At 48.0% G+C, this 14,802-nt stretch overlaps 1 protein-coding gene and 1 long non-coding RNA gene across 4 annotated transcripts; one reads left to right on the forward strand and one right to left on the reverse strand.

The window, feature by feature from the left end:
• Positions 1-363: 363 nt before the first annotated feature.
• LOC128099970 (uncharacterized) lies at positions 364-4,722 on the reverse strand. Of its 2 annotated transcripts, XR_008214627.1 has the most exons (4): positions 4,415-4,722; positions 3,753-3,883; positions 1,392-1,480; positions 364-1,302 (listed from the first exon to the last, which is right to left on the reverse strand). It is a non-coding gene; the product is annotated as an uncharacterized LOC128099970 (long non-coding RNA). The 2 variants fall into 2 exon arrangements; XR_008214626.1 differs by having other exon boundaries at positions 3,753-4,722.
• A 3,854-nt stretch (positions 4,723-8,576) lies between these two features.
• On the forward strand, positions 8,577-14,685 carry LOC128099843 (N-acetyltransferase 8-like). Of its 2 annotated transcripts, none has more exons than XM_052721703.1 (2): positions 8,577-11,872; positions 12,878-14,685. In XM_052721703.1, exon 2 carries the CDS (start codon positions 12,950-12,952, stop codon positions 13,628-13,630), a length of 681 nt encoding a protein of 226 aa, XP_052577663.1. In that variant the 5' UTR covers positions 8,577-11,872; positions 12,878-12,949; the 3' UTR covers positions 13,631-14,685. The 2 variants fall into 2 exon arrangements, with proteins under 2 accessions (XP_052577663.1, XP_052577662.1); XM_052721702.1 differs by having other exon boundaries at positions 8,577-11,850.
• Positions 14,686-14,802: the final 117 nt, after the last annotated feature.

Genomic DNA, 14,802 nt, shown 5'->3' on the forward strand with positions numbered 1-14,802 from the left:
ACAGGGTTTCTCTGTGTAGCTTTGTGCCTTGAACTCACTTGGTAGCCCAGGCTGGCCTCGAACTCACAGAGATCCGCCTGGCTCTGACTCCCGAGTGCTGGGATTAAAGGCATGCGCCACCACCGCCCCAGCTCCCTTCCTCACTTTTAATCTGTCACCACCCAGTCCTAAACTGAGATTGTGACAGTGATGCCACAATGAGATGCTTTGGAAAGGGCTAACCTGAGAGTTTGATTCTTATTTCTCGTCTTGGTAAACCAGCAACAGAGGCATATTCTCCAAAGATGAATAAGTTCATGGGGAGCCACCGATCATTGCTGTTGTATCCCCAATTTTAGATCAAAGAATTCTTAGAGGTAGTAGTGTTGCAAAAGTAAAAAAAATCTTTATCTCAGCTGGGGCTCTTCAATCCCCACTGGAATAGGAGAAGAGCAGAGGCAATATTGGGACACACAGACAGTATATCGGGAATACAGAGATGTTGGGTTCAACCATACGTGAACCAGTTAGGACCGACAAAACGTTCACAAAAATCACAAAAGCAGGACTGCACATTTACAAAGGAGTTTAAGGTCAGCCAATTAGAACAGGCAGTGCGTTTACAATCTTAAGATTAGGACACATTTGATGTTGTGTGCTAATCACCGGTGTGACAGGTTTTACTGCCTCATGCTTTACCATGGCTGAGGTTATAACCCCACTGGGACAGGCTTTACATTTCCATGTTTTATAATTCCTAAGGCAAATACTTTATCTCCTGCTTTACTTAGGGAGATTCAAGTAATCCTTTAGCAAACACTGGGCGTCAGGCCAGATCCTGGTGAGGAATTTAACTCTTTCAATTGCAAAGTACATGTGTGTCTTGCCAAACTGTGCTTTCCGATGGCTGAGGCAGGGAGAAGGGTTTCTTAGATTTTTTTGTTGTGTGACAAAACTTTTCCTGAGGAGATGCAATGCACGTTGACTCACCTCAGATATGGAGTCCATGACAGACCAAAGTACAGATATCCCCAAGGTCCAACTTGATGAACTAGTGAGTTTTATTGTGGGCTACTTACCGGAATATGGACGAGGGGTGCTTACAGGAGCAGAAATGACTCGCACACAGGCAGTACAACAGTTTGGAGAGTTCTTCCAGGCAGCTCGGCAGGTTTCTGCTTTTTCTCAGCAGCTGGTCTGGTCTGAGTCTTCTTTGAAGCTTTATTGCTTACTCTTGCCGGGGAAGATGGGGTGAATCTGGTCAGTTTCAGGAACTTCCTGAAGCTGTTGTGAGTTGTTTACCTTCTTGCTTAAGGAGCTTCCCTGCAGGATGGCATGTTTCAATCTCAGACAAAACTGTTTAAAACATATTTTGTGCACAAGTCTTTGACTATATGTATGTATATACATACCCCGTGGTTGCCTGGTGCCCATGGAGGTCAGAAGATGTCAGATCCCATGTAATGGTTGTAAGCCACTATATGGGTCCTGGACACTGAACCTAGAGAGAAACAAGTACACTTAACAACTCGGCCATCTCTCCAGCCCCAAAGGAGGTTTTAAGGGTCATGGGAAGGGTTACATAAGACTTAATAAATCAGATATCCTTGATCACAAATAGTAAGTTCAAGTTTACCTATCAGAACATGGCCACTCCCACCTCGAACCAACAATCACTGGCAGGTGGCCTGGCAGAGGTATTCACTGTGCAGGGTGTGGCTTCAGAAGGGTCTTTGCTCAGTACTTCTTGTTTAGGGGCACACATCCCTGAGCTCTTTCCTTCAGAACTAACCAGCTTACTGTATTAATTTGTTGATTTGGTTAGGTACTGAAGAAAATGACTGCATTGACTCAGACAACTTGTACAACATACCTGGAATTGACTAAACAATCGTTTTTTTTGGTTGATTGGTTGTTTTCGAACATTTATTTATTTATTACATTTATTTACTTTGTGTGGTACCTATGAAATAATCCACAGGAGATAGTTATTGGCAACCACACTGATCGAGCAAATTAGAAGTGTTGAGTCCTTTTTTTCATTGACAGACAGACCAAGAAGAGTGAGCTCAGGCCTCTGAAGAGCCTCTTGGTGCCCAAGCTCAGGGTTACAGTTTTTAGAGGTGAAACCATAATTATATCAGTACTCAGGAGGGGCAGGTATTTCGAGGGACTCAGAGCAGTCCTTTTCAAGGCCCGTGGTCAAGGTCACAGACAGTCCTTGAAGCATTGCCAAGGCAGATGTGGCTGGTGCAGGGTGGAAACCCGAGACGTGGCTATGCATACATAAAATAAATTGGGACAGGATGGCATGGCCTCAGCCATTTCACCTGTGGGCGATTGTGGGCCTGCAGAGGCCAGACAGCAACCCGCTGGACTGGCCTGGGCTGCATGCCTTGTCACTGGCTGCAGGGTGATGCAACTGTTCCTCTCAGATTCACCTTTGCTTACTTTCTATTAGTGCCAAGATATGTTTCCTCACAGACCACAACACCAAAAACAGACCAAAAAAGAAAAAAGGGGTTTGGAGAGATGGCTCAGCAGTTAAGAGCTCTGGCTGTTCTTCCTGAGGTTCTGAGTTCAATTCCCAGCAACCACATGGTGGCTCACAACCATCTGTAATGAGATCTAGAGCTCTCTTCTGGCCTGCAGGCATAACACTGTATACATAATAAATAAATACATCTTTTTAAAAAAAAAAGGAAAGAAAAAGAAAAAGGAAAAGAAATTTCACCTAACACTACTGCCTTAGTCAAGGAAACTCTTAGAAATCATTTAATTGGAAGCATATTTACAGTTTCAGAGATTTAGTCTATTATCATCATTGTGTGAGGGAGCATGACGGCATGCATGGCGCTGGAGCAGTAGCTGGCAGCTACATCCTGCTCCTCAGGCAGAGACAGACTCTTAGCTTGTATGAGCCTTTGAAACTTGCAAGTGCACCCCTAGGGACACATTTCCAAACCTTTCAAATAGTGCCACTCCCTAGTGACCAAGTATTCAAATCTATGAACCTATGGGGGCCATTCTCATTCAAACTACCTCAACTACCTTGGTGAATTGTTGGCAGAAGTTTCTGTCCTGTCCGCCAGCTCCCAAATAACCAAACAGAGACTTAATATTACTTAAAAATGCTCAGCCACTAACTCACCCATACACAGAAAATAAAAATAGAGAAAAACAGAACAAAATAAAAACATTGAGGTCTTTAAATATTAAGTATGTGCTGGGGTCTGGGGCTGGGAATATAGCATATGCACTTTCCCAGCAGATATGAGGTCCTAAGTGCTATAATAATAATAATAATGTTCTACGGTACATTTAGAATATATTATGGAGTTATTATCTAGATATATACTTTTAAAATTGTCCTCTTCCCCATCAAGATGGGCATCCACCTGCAAGAAACCCACTGGGCAAATGTTTCTGCTAGCCATGAGTGTGCACCTCATTGGGTCTCTGGGAGGAAGAAGGCTCTGGCCTATGTGACCACATACATTTGAAGACATGCCTGAGGGAGGTCTCTGTACAGGAGCTGTCCCAGAACCGAAGGGCATAACTTCCTTTTTAGGTAGCCCCCTTCCATCTATTCCACTCTGACAAAGAGAGAACAGTGTGTCAGCGTCTCACTGAGGTATCCATCCCTGCTGCTGGTAAAGGGCACCTGTTAGGACTACTGTCCTTCTGTCTTAGTTAGGGTTTTATTACTGTGAAGAGACACCATGACCACAGCAACTCTTATAAAGGAAAGCATTTAATTGGGGCTGGCTTACAGTTTCAGATGTTTAGTTCATTATCATCATGGCGGGAAGCACAGCAGCATGCAGGCAGACATGGTGCTGGAGAAGGAGCTGAGGGTTCTACGTCTTGATCCTTAGGCAGCAGAGGGAGACTGTGTACCACACTGGGCATAGATTGAGCATATATGAGAGCTCAAAGCCCGCCTCCCCACAGTGGCACACTTCCTCCAACAAGGCCACACCTGCTCTAACAAGGCCACACCTCGGGGTTGGGGATTTAGCTCAGTGGTAGAGCGCTTGCCTAGCAAGCGCAAGGCCCTGGGTTCGGTCCTCAGCTCTGGAAAAACAAACAAACAAACAAACAAAAAGCCAAACAAACAAAAACAAACAAGGCCACACCTCCTAATAGTGCCACTCCCTACGGGTCTATGGGGGCCATTTTCTTTCAAACCAACACACCTTCAGCCAGCCCTGCCCTTGTTGTGATGTACTTTGGGCCTCGTCTGGTGCTCTGCTGAAAGAAATCCAGAGGCCACCCACCTGGGACTCATCTCTTCTCATCCCATCCAGCCCAGGGTTTTAAGGACAATCTCCTGAGCCAGTGTCTCAGCCGTCTGTGTCCCTCCTTTAAAGCCCTCAGGGCAGCAGGGTCTAGTCCTGGACTAGCACCTCCAAAACTCTGAGCCAAAACAAACCTTTCACTTTGCGGGTGACTTGTCTCAGGAACTGAATGACAGTGATGAGGAGCTGACCACCACAGTGAGAGGCAGGACCTACACCCAGGTTGCTCCGAAGCCAGCATGCTGTGGCTACAGGCCTGAACAGGATGAGCACAAGTTTGACAGGAAGGGAGGGAAGGTTTGGGGAAACTGGGCAGCTGGGAATAGACCCTGTCCTCAAGGAGGTCCCAGGCAGAGCACCAACGCACTCTCCCTCCACCCCCCAATCTCTTCCAGGCCTCCCACCCCAACACGCCAACCCCAAGTGAAGGCTGAAAAGTGGCCTCTTGCTGCTCTGGCCCTGGCAGTACAGAGGGCCAGTCTCTAGGACACAGGGAAGGAGGGAAGAAGGGAGGGAGGGAGGGGAAGGTGCTGGCCCAGGTACAAAGGGCTGTGAAGGCATCTTGGACAGGCAGTTGTGATGCATCTACATTTTGTCCCCAAAGCAACTGACCCAGAAGGCCATGCTTCCCTCTCCATGGTGACTGAATGGAGATGCAGGGAAGCCAGAAAAACAACCCAGATCCAGGAGTGGCCATGAGCCAGCACAGCTCCAGGCTGCTGAGCAGGCACAGGTTGGCATGGGGTGAAGTGGAGGGTGGCAGCAGGAGGCCACAGACAGCCTGTGAGCCATGGGATTCTCCTCAAATGAAGCTGGGTTCTGAATGGTGGGTGGGCTGTGCCAAAGACACCTCCTCCATACTGACTCACAGCCTTGCTTGTCCTTCCCAAGCCTGGGAGCAACAGTGACCCCTGCTTTACACAGCCCCTCCTCCACACTACCCCTGCTGGCTTTTCATCCAAGGTCAAATACATGTGACCCATGAAACAACTCTGACTTTTCTGTCTTTCTCTTTCCTTCCTTCTCTCCCTTTCTTTCTCTCTCTCTCTCTCTCTCTCTCTCTCTCTCTCTCTCTCTCTCTCTCTCTCTCTCTCTCTCTCTCTCTCTGTGTGTGTAGGTTGCTGTTCCAGTGTAGGTACACACCCATATAGGTACAGAGGTTAGAGGTCAACCTCAGATGTCATTTCTCAGGAGCCATCTACCTTCTTGTTGTGGTGACAGAGTCTCTCACTGGGACCTGGGACTCATCTACTAGGCTACACTGGCTGGCCAGAAAGTCCTAGGGATCCTCTTGTCTCCGCCTCCTCAGAGCCAGGATTACAAGGGCAGGCCACCATGCCTGGCTTTTTACCATGAATGCTGGGGATCCAACTCGGGTCCTAATGCTTGTGTGGCGAGTGCTTTTCTGACTGAGCCATATCCCCAGCCCCTACATCCCCTATCCCCAGCACTACATTCCAGCTAGAAATGGGCAGTGTTTGTGAAGCCAGCACAGGCTCTGGACTTACCTGGTTCATGTGGAGAACGCTGCTCCTAAATGGGCTTAAAACTACCCCCTTGAGAGACATGGGCGCTTCTGCTAACTTCTTCCTGGGAAATAGCAACAGTTTATTCCTTTTCTTGGTCAGAGGCTCACAAGGATTGAACACATCCCCAGGAGAGAAGTAAACGCTTCACAGATCATCTTTATAACACTCATATGAATAAATGTACATATCAACTGCACAGCAATGTGGCAGTCCAAAGCGGAGAACGTGTTTAGTAACTGGCATTGCTCACAAGCTTGCTGGGGGGCAGCCTTGCCCTGCTCTGGCATTAGGGGTACAGACAGCAGCATTCTGGTATTAAAAACCACTAGGGAGTTTGTGCCTTTTCTCAGTCCCGCTCTTTCCGTTATGGGGAAGCCAAGTTCAATGCCAGGATCCCGCAGCTACAGTGAAAGTAAAGAACTAATTATGGAAAATTGTCCTCTGACTTCACATGCACACCGTGGCACACTTGTTCTCCATCTCCCCCCAAATAAGATAAAAAGGAAGTGAATCTGGGTGTGGTGACTAGTGCCGATAATCCCACACTTGATTGTTTGGAGGGTGCTGCTTTGGGAAGAGACAGCGTTCCAGTAGAACTGAGGGCCACTAAGGGAAAGCCATCGCCTCCTGAAGAAAGAATGGGCGTGTGCCATCATTTGCTAGCTTGAGGGTTAATCCAGGGCCTGGAGAAATGGTTCAGTGGATAAGTGTACTGGCTGGTGGTCCAGAGGACCCAGGTTCAATTCCTCTGCAATCTGACCTCTGGACAAATACACAGACACGCGTGAAGGCTAAACATCTATCCACAAACTACTACTAAAAATAAAATAACTTCCTTAAAATAGAGTTAATCCAATTGTACCTGTTCATTACCTGTCCAAGGGACCATCCCTCAGGATGGTGGATTTACCTTAGTGCTCACTGATGAGATAAGAGGAGTAATTAATTAGCCCTTTAATACGGTAGTGTACCTTTCTTCTCCAGAATCCTCGGCCCTTAGTGCAGTCTCTATGGCAGCAATGAGGTTGCCTTGGGTCTGCCCCTCTGTCCCCTTATGGTGCTGACCAGCGCCTAAGTATATGTTTGCTGGTACCCTGGGCTTCCTTACTCTTTCTATGATGCCCCATTTCCCATCATGTGTCTGCTTCTCTGCCTTGTGGCTGACCTCCACACCAGGTTAACTCAAATGGCATGTCTGTCTTCCTCTTAAGCTTCTAACTACAAAGCTATAATCATCCTGTCTCTAAAACTCATCCTCTGTGGTCCACATATTTCAGTCTTGGAATTCTCGAGACAAGTACCCAAAAGTCACTGCCTAGAGGTGCTTTTGTGACTGTCAAGTGTTCCAGGACCCTAGTCCCCCAAGCTAAGAAAGTCTCTATTGTTCTCAACACCACCACAGAATTCCCCTATCAATTATGTTTAATCTGTAGGTTTGAAAAAAAAAATTCTTTTTTTTTAAATTTTTTTTTTAGACAGTCTTTTGCTACATAGCCCAGACTGGCCTCATACTCTCAATCCTCTCTTGCCTCAGCCTCCTGAACACTGGATTACAGGTGTCTTCCACCATGCCTAGCTTGAATTTTTTTTTTTTTTGAGACAGTGTTTATCTGTGTAGCCCTGGCTATCTTGGAACTCTTTAGATCAGGCTGGCCTTGCACTCACAGAGATTCATCTGCCTCTGTCTCCACAGTACTGGGATTGAAGGCATATGCCACCACCCTCTGGCTTGATTTTTTTTTTTAAGTAAACAGAATGAGTGGGTTTCCTCCATCTTAGTATCTTGTGCTATAGTGAAAACTAAACAGTGCACACAAAGCATGGAGCACCGGAAGCCGTCAAGAAAGTGAACGAGGCACTGGGGTCCCGAGGGTTTACCTCTGCACTCTTTATCATATACCACTGTCTGTTCTCCACTGTTGGCGTGAAGGAGACAGGTGAACAGTATCTGTCATGTCCCTGAGGAAGCTTTTAAGCCACTCCGCCACTGTCCCCAGAGCTTCTGTCACTTGTGAGGTTTTGACCCAGGAACTGGGCTAAGAAGCCCCCACCAGACAGGGCTCCTGAGGCACTGTTGTGGGTTTTCTTTTGGATGTAATGAACTAGTGAGCTTTAGAGACTGGCTGTCACTGTGTTGTGGGTGCCCACCAGAGGAGACTGCTCAGACATGGTTTGAACCAACAGGAAGTCTTCATTAGTCAGTCGTCGACTATACTGGGTGCTCGGGATCCTACAGTATCCCCAAGCCTTCCTCGGGATGAGCTTCTAAGCACAAAAACCATGAAAACCATGTCCTAGGTTGACATCATTTGGTTAATAAGAACAGTTATCCAGAAGCAGAACAGAAGCTAAAAAGCAGCGTTAGTACATTTTGAGACTCCCAGAACTTTATTAATGGATTAGGCCTTTGTTTTAGTTTTGGCAGATGGTGCATATAAATTTTACAGCCTGAATGGCACTTCCATCATGGAGTCAGTTGTGCTAAGGTTTTGGTGCCTACCAAGGTCTGGGGCCTTGTTACAATTGTAGCCTGTTACAACACACAAGCACACATACACACACTCACTTTTATTTTAGGGTGCATAACGCTGATACTGACCACCTAACCATGCTTTGTGTGGTGGTTTGAATGAAAATGGCCCCCATAGGCTCATAGGGAATGGGACTATTGGGAGGTGTGACCTTGTTGGAAGAAGTATGTCACTGGAGGTGGGCTTTGAGGTTTCAGAAGCTCAAGCCAGGCCTAGTGGCTCACTGTCTCCTCCTGCTGATTGCAGATCAAGATGTAGAGCTCTCTGCTACCTCTCCAGCACCATGTCTGCCTGTGTGCTGCCATGCTTCCCTCCATGGTGATAATGGACTAAACCTCTGAACTGTTAAGCCAGCCCCAATTAAATATTTTCCTTTAGAAGAAAGTTGCCATGGTCATGGTGTCTCTTCACAGCAATAAAAGCCTAACTAAGACACTCTGATACTAGGAATTGTGGGGCATGACCTCTCACCTTTCAGCTGGTGGCAAACAAAGCAAGTGCAGCTGCCAGTATGGCTAGAGAGCAGCCTAGGACCCAGTGGTGGGAGGAAGGCGACACTGAGCACAGAGTGTCAGAAGAAGCACAAGGTCCAACATGCCTTCAAGATGGATTGGGACTGAGGCCACTGGGTTTGGGAGAAGCCACCAAGGATATGAGGGCACAGAGGGTCAGTAAAACCCATGAGCCCTTCAGTTTAACTTCTGTTTCTTCTGGAGGTGATATGACCCAGAATCTGCATGGCCACAATCACAGCCTCTGCTCCTTCAGGCTGTGTTTAACTTTGGCCCCTAGTTTAACTTTGCTTAGCATTCACATGTTAGAGACAATATCAAAATGTCCTAAGACAGAGTGAGCCATTGTTGTGTGATAATATTCCTGGGAAGACACAATACTGTAAGGGAATTGTATTGGCTCAGGACCCCCAAGACCAAGTTCTCAGCACAAAGGAGATTTATTTGCCCCAGAGGGACAGAGGGCAGGGAGTAAGAGACAAAGACAGGAGATAGAGGATGAGGGAGAAGGGGAAGGGAACAAGGGAGAGGGGGCAGGGATACCTGTCCCAGAGTGGGACAAAGGACTGCCTCTGGGTAGAGAGGAGACAGACATGGCACATAGGAAAATGGTGTTTACAAAGGTACCGGGGGAACCCCAAATTAGGATGAGGTGTTTCATTTTAATTGGGCATGTTAATTAGGTGAGCCAAAGGGGGCTTCTGATTACTGGACTTCAATACTTTGATAGCTGGGCCTTGGTAGTCAGCCTGAGGAGAAGTGGCCAAATAAGGGAATAGACCTTGGTGGCTAGCTTTAGAATGTAATCGAATGGTGTTTTAGCAAGGCAGAGGGAATGGGGGAAGGGCAATGCCTTCCAGAGCCATGTTTGTCATGCTCAGACTGGCTAGAGTCCCTTCAAATACACACACACACACACACACACACACACACACACACACACACACACACGCCTACTTACCACAGACAGAGCTGAAAACAGGCCAAAGTACAGACACCATTCAAAGTCCAGCTTAGTGAACCAATGAGTTTTATTGGGTCACGTACAGAAATATTGGTGAATGGTTACTTACAGGAGCAGGAATGGTTCAAAAACAGCTGCATCATCAAAACCCACCCCATCGTGGGTGACAGATCACAAAAACAGGAAAACCTGAGTGAATTGCATACCAATACTTCAACAGGCTGCAGAGTATTCTTTCCAAATGGCTCAGTAGGTCTGAATCTCTTCTAGGTAATTTGACTGATCTCCACTTCTCTCAGGTAGTTCAACTTGTCCTCGAGTCTCCCAACAGTCTACTTATTGCTCATATATTCTTATATGCTTGAGGAGGAAGCATAGTCAATCTAGTCAGTTTCAGGGACTTCCTGAAGTTCTTGAGTTGCTTAATGCTTGAGTTTAAGAAGCTTCCAGCAAGCCGAGTATTTCTCCTCTCCTTGCAGCATTTCATTGTTTTGCCTCCCTATAAACATCCTGTGTTGGAAACTGCTATGTAACACCCATTTTCTCCCGAGCATCATGAGAATGGTTAACCTGGAACCCTAGCTTGAAGATCCCGAAACATCACAGCCTCCACCAGGACCTGGGTTGCAGCCTCTGGTTTGCCATGAAGAATCTGCAGGCAGCACTTAGAGGCCACCCCTGAGTTTCCAAAACTAGCCTCTCCCTACATGAGCTTAGACGTTGTGCTGTGCCCTCTCTGCATCTCTGAGGCCGACCTCCTGCTCATTGCTGTCTGAGTAGTGCTGACCCTGGTCACTCCTGCCCCCAGTGCACCTCAGAGTGGTGCAGATTTCACTGTCTGGCCTTTGTCTTACTGGACAGGCCATAGGCACGCTGCTCTTGCTGATGTCTCCTCAGCCAATACTGCACAAGGCCTCTAGGTCCACAACATTGTGGGCAAACAAGACCCCTTAGTAATTAAAAAAAATATATATCTTTTGAACCTGTCCCTAGCTCAGCTATATGTCAGGGTTCCTCTTGGGAACCAGCACTGAGTGTTAATTTCTAGGACATCTGGTTGACCACAGGCTTCTGCAGCATGCAGTCTGCACACGGGGGACCCTTGTTTTGCCAAGACCATCCACAGGTCTCTATGCACAGCTCCTCTTTCTGACATGACTGACTCATGTTTCAAGTGAACAAAGACAAATATGGTTTCCCCACCACGGCTGTCATTTAGCATCCCAGCTAAAAGCATATTCATAGCCTCACGTGCACCTGGAATGTGATGTCTACTGCTTGGATGGGATGTGGGTCCTGTATAACCAGGTCTCTACTAGTACCAGCCACTCCTTCACTCGTGAACCATCCTTTCCCAAGGTGCCTTGGTCCTGCCTCAGGAGCATCCCTGCTTCTGTCTGTTCACCCTGACGAGCTGCCCTCACTGCTCAGGAGACCAGCCATCCTTCTTCTATTCCTCCTCTATCTCAGCATCATCGCCCTCTGGTCCTTGACACTGCTGTGAGGCTGTCCTGCTTTCCCTTGGCCCCAAAGCTCCCGTGCAACTCCCTCTAAGTAAGAACTCACTGTAGCCTCCTCTCCACCTGTGCAGGGAATCATGGGAAGGGACAGCAGGACCTTGCCAAGCCTTCAGGTCACAGTTGCAGGTAGAGGAGGAGGCTTGCTTCCACGGGGACAGCTCCTTGGAGAAGGGTGTCCCTCTGATTTGCTCTTGCCTGTGAGGCAACCCCTCTGCTAAGATATGTGAGATGGATGAGTAGTCTTCCATGCTCTCAGCAGCTCCCAGAGCTCACATGGTCGTCCCCTGTCCAGGGCCTGTCATCCCGGAGGCAGCACTTCTGGCCTGAAAAGGCAGTATAGCAGGTAAAGCCATGTGATAGTTGAAGGGGCGGGGCCAGAGGGTACTGCAGACCTCAGGCATTCATTGTCCTAGAACAAGTGCAGGCAAGCTTAGACAGGGAGAAACTGGGCCACAAAGGGCTTTGCTGCTGAGCCAATGGACCTGAACTCTTGTCAAGGACATGCGAGCTCCAGGTGAGTTGCTGTTGCATAGAAGGTATGCACATGGGACCAGGATGCCTCAGAGAGGGCCACCAAGGGTGCTGTGTGTGAGACAGTGTGACCTGAATAAATCAGGGAGAGAGGTGGGAACCCTGTCACAAGGTTAAGGACTCAGGGACCACCTCAGGCCTGCTTTTCCTCCCGGATTAGCTCCAGGGGGATCAGAAAGTGAGTGGACAGGTCCTTTCTCCTCTGTCATGTCTAGGTCTTGATCTTTGGTTTATGATTACCCCGGAGTTAGCCAATGAGGCACCAGCCCAGGTTTTCTCCCCGGAGGGGGGCAGGTCCTAGCAGGTTCTTCTGAATGTCGAGTCTACAGTGTCCAGGGATTCTCTGCTCTGTGCTACCAGGTGAAAGAACAGGGCAAGGCTGGGGGTCTCTGTGGGCCTGGAGCTCCTCAGCCTTCCTGGGGACTCATGGCGGGAAGGCATGTGTTTGGCTTGAGCTGTTATTTTTCACTAAGTTAAACCTTCTAATCAAAGGGAAGAGGTTTTTCTGAAACTTGTGCTTGGGAACCCAGGATTCCACAGTGTGTGGACCCTAAAGAGGAAACAGCTGGATACCAGATTTCCTACCACAGGAAACGGTCTCAAGGCACCAAAAGTTCAGAGAGCCTGTGACTAAGTGAGAGTAATGGGGAAGAGACTATATACTTACACACTACACATAGGCCACCATGTTACATCCTCATAGTCACACAGGAAACCAAGTGTTATTTTACTGTATTTAAAGAGGAAGACCTAAAGACTCAGAGAGGTGAAGGGTGTGACTAAAGTCACAAAGTTCGAACGGGAGAAACCAAAGGAGTGGTCAGGTGTTAGTGACCTCACACTTCATTCCAGTGATGCCCTGTTGCTTCCCGGGTGACATGAGAAAACACTGGAGTAAATTTTACATAGCTCCGAGAAGGCCCAGGGCAGGGTCTCAGGGTCTCAGGGGACTCACAGGGTTTTGTTGTTGTTGTTGTTGTTTTTGTTGTTGTTGTTTTCCTCTTCTGCAGGGCTTGGAGAAGGTGTGCTGGCAGGTCTGACTGTCCCTTGTGGATGCGAATTTGAGACCCAGAAGTCTCCCCATGGCTTATCACATCCGCCAGTACCAGGAGAGGGACCATAAACAGGTCCTGGACTTGTTCTCTAGAGGCATGGAGGAGCACATCCCCGCCTCCTTCCACCATGCATTGATGCTGCCCCGAACCCTCCTGGTTTTACTTGGGTTACCCATTGCCCTGGTCCTAGTGTATGGTTCCTGGCTGCTGGCCGTTATGTGTGGCTTCCTTCTGCTTCTATTACTGTGGCTCCTTGCCAGACAGCCCTTGAAGAAGTTTGTGGCCATGTGTTTACACACAGACCTGGCTGACATCACCAAGTCCTACCTGAATGAGCTTGGTTCCTGCTTCTTGGTGGCTGAGACTGAGGACCAGGTGGTGGGCATGGCGGCTGCTCGGCCAGTCAAGGATCCCTCATTAAACAGGAAGCAGCTGCAGCTTTTTCACCTGTCTGTGTCCTCACAGCATCGAGGACAGGGAATTGGGAAAGCACTGATCAGAACTGTCCTCCAGTTTGCACGAGACCAGGGCTACAGCGACGTTGTTCTTCGTACCACTGTGCTGATGCATGATGCTGTGGCCCTCTATGAGGGCATGGGTTTTCAGAAGACAGGCAAGTCCTTCTTCAACACAATAGCGAAGCTACTGACTGTCCCTTCAATTCATTTCAGGCTCCTACTCCCTTTGGCTCAGGAACATGAGCTATGATCTTATTTTCCTATACATCTGTCAGCCTTCAGCTCACTGTGCTATCACAGGCAAACCCCAATGTTGCAGTGGATCATAAAGGCGTATTTGTCATGCTTGTTGGAATCTTGTATGTCTGATGGTGGGTAATGGAGTGCTCCATTTCCTCCAAAATCATCTTCCTGTAGAGGACTGTCAGTGACCGCTAATGCAGTGGGGTAGTTTCATGGTCTGACCAGCCTGTGTGGTCCATGCTGACACTGACTAGACCCAGTCTTGTGGACCAGCATGACTAAGTAGAGGCCATGAATGGAGTGTTTCTGTGGGTCCAGGAAAGGGTGTGAGACTAGAGAGAGTCCAAGATTTACTGCCCTTGGGAACCAAGGCTAGAGTGGCCGCAGTCCCAAGACAGGAGGGACTCCAGAAACTTAGATGCTTCATGCCTGACCTTGCCATCCTACATCCTTCATGGATGAATTAAGACATAGCTGTGTGCTGATGCTTTCAAGACTGCCATTTCTGCAACTTCATCTCTGGCCCTGACACATAGGTCTGACACTGTCTCACACTGGACATCCCCGACCCAGAAGGACCACAGCTGTCTGGGTTGTCCTTAGCCAGTCAGCACTGGAGCTACTGCCCACCCTTGGCATTGTATCCTGCTCACAGTTGTCTCTGAGGGACCTGAGAAGCAATTCTCTGCCTTCCTGACAACTGGTCTTGTCACAGGCTCATGTATCTTCATGTTGTTCTTTTGGCAGGTTGTAGAATGGTTCCAGACCTAAGTGATGTGTTTTCCAGAAACACATGCTTCCCTCTGGGACTTCCACATAGACAACAAACAAACAAAAACCACAACCCTTTCTCCTTATTAGTTGGCATTTCCAGTGTTGGAAAGTGCTATGCAGGCTGTCAGGGTGGATGGGAGGGCTGTTGAATCACCTCAGGCAGGTATTCTTGCTGGTGTGATAGTGTCATAGTTGCTATGGGAACAGACAACTACTTTCTGAATGGACTTAAGGGTCACTCCATAGAGAGATGTAGATGAATTTCTAAATAAAAACCACGGAGCCAGATATATGGGTAAAAGCCTGGGAGAGATCAGAGAAATAGGGAAAGCCACAGCTAACCTCACCTCACCAACTCTGCAGCTTCCAAAATGCGAGTGACTTCCTGTCTACCCACGTCTACAT

Source organism: Peromyscus californicus, unplaced genomic scaffold, assembly GCF_007827085.1.
Source record: "Peromyscus californicus insignis strain IS unplaced genomic scaffold, ASM782708v3 Scaffold_6__1_contigs__length_162567912, whole genome shotgun sequence".
NCBI lineage: Eukaryota > Metazoa > Chordata > Mammalia > Rodentia > Cricetidae > Peromyscus > Peromyscus californicus.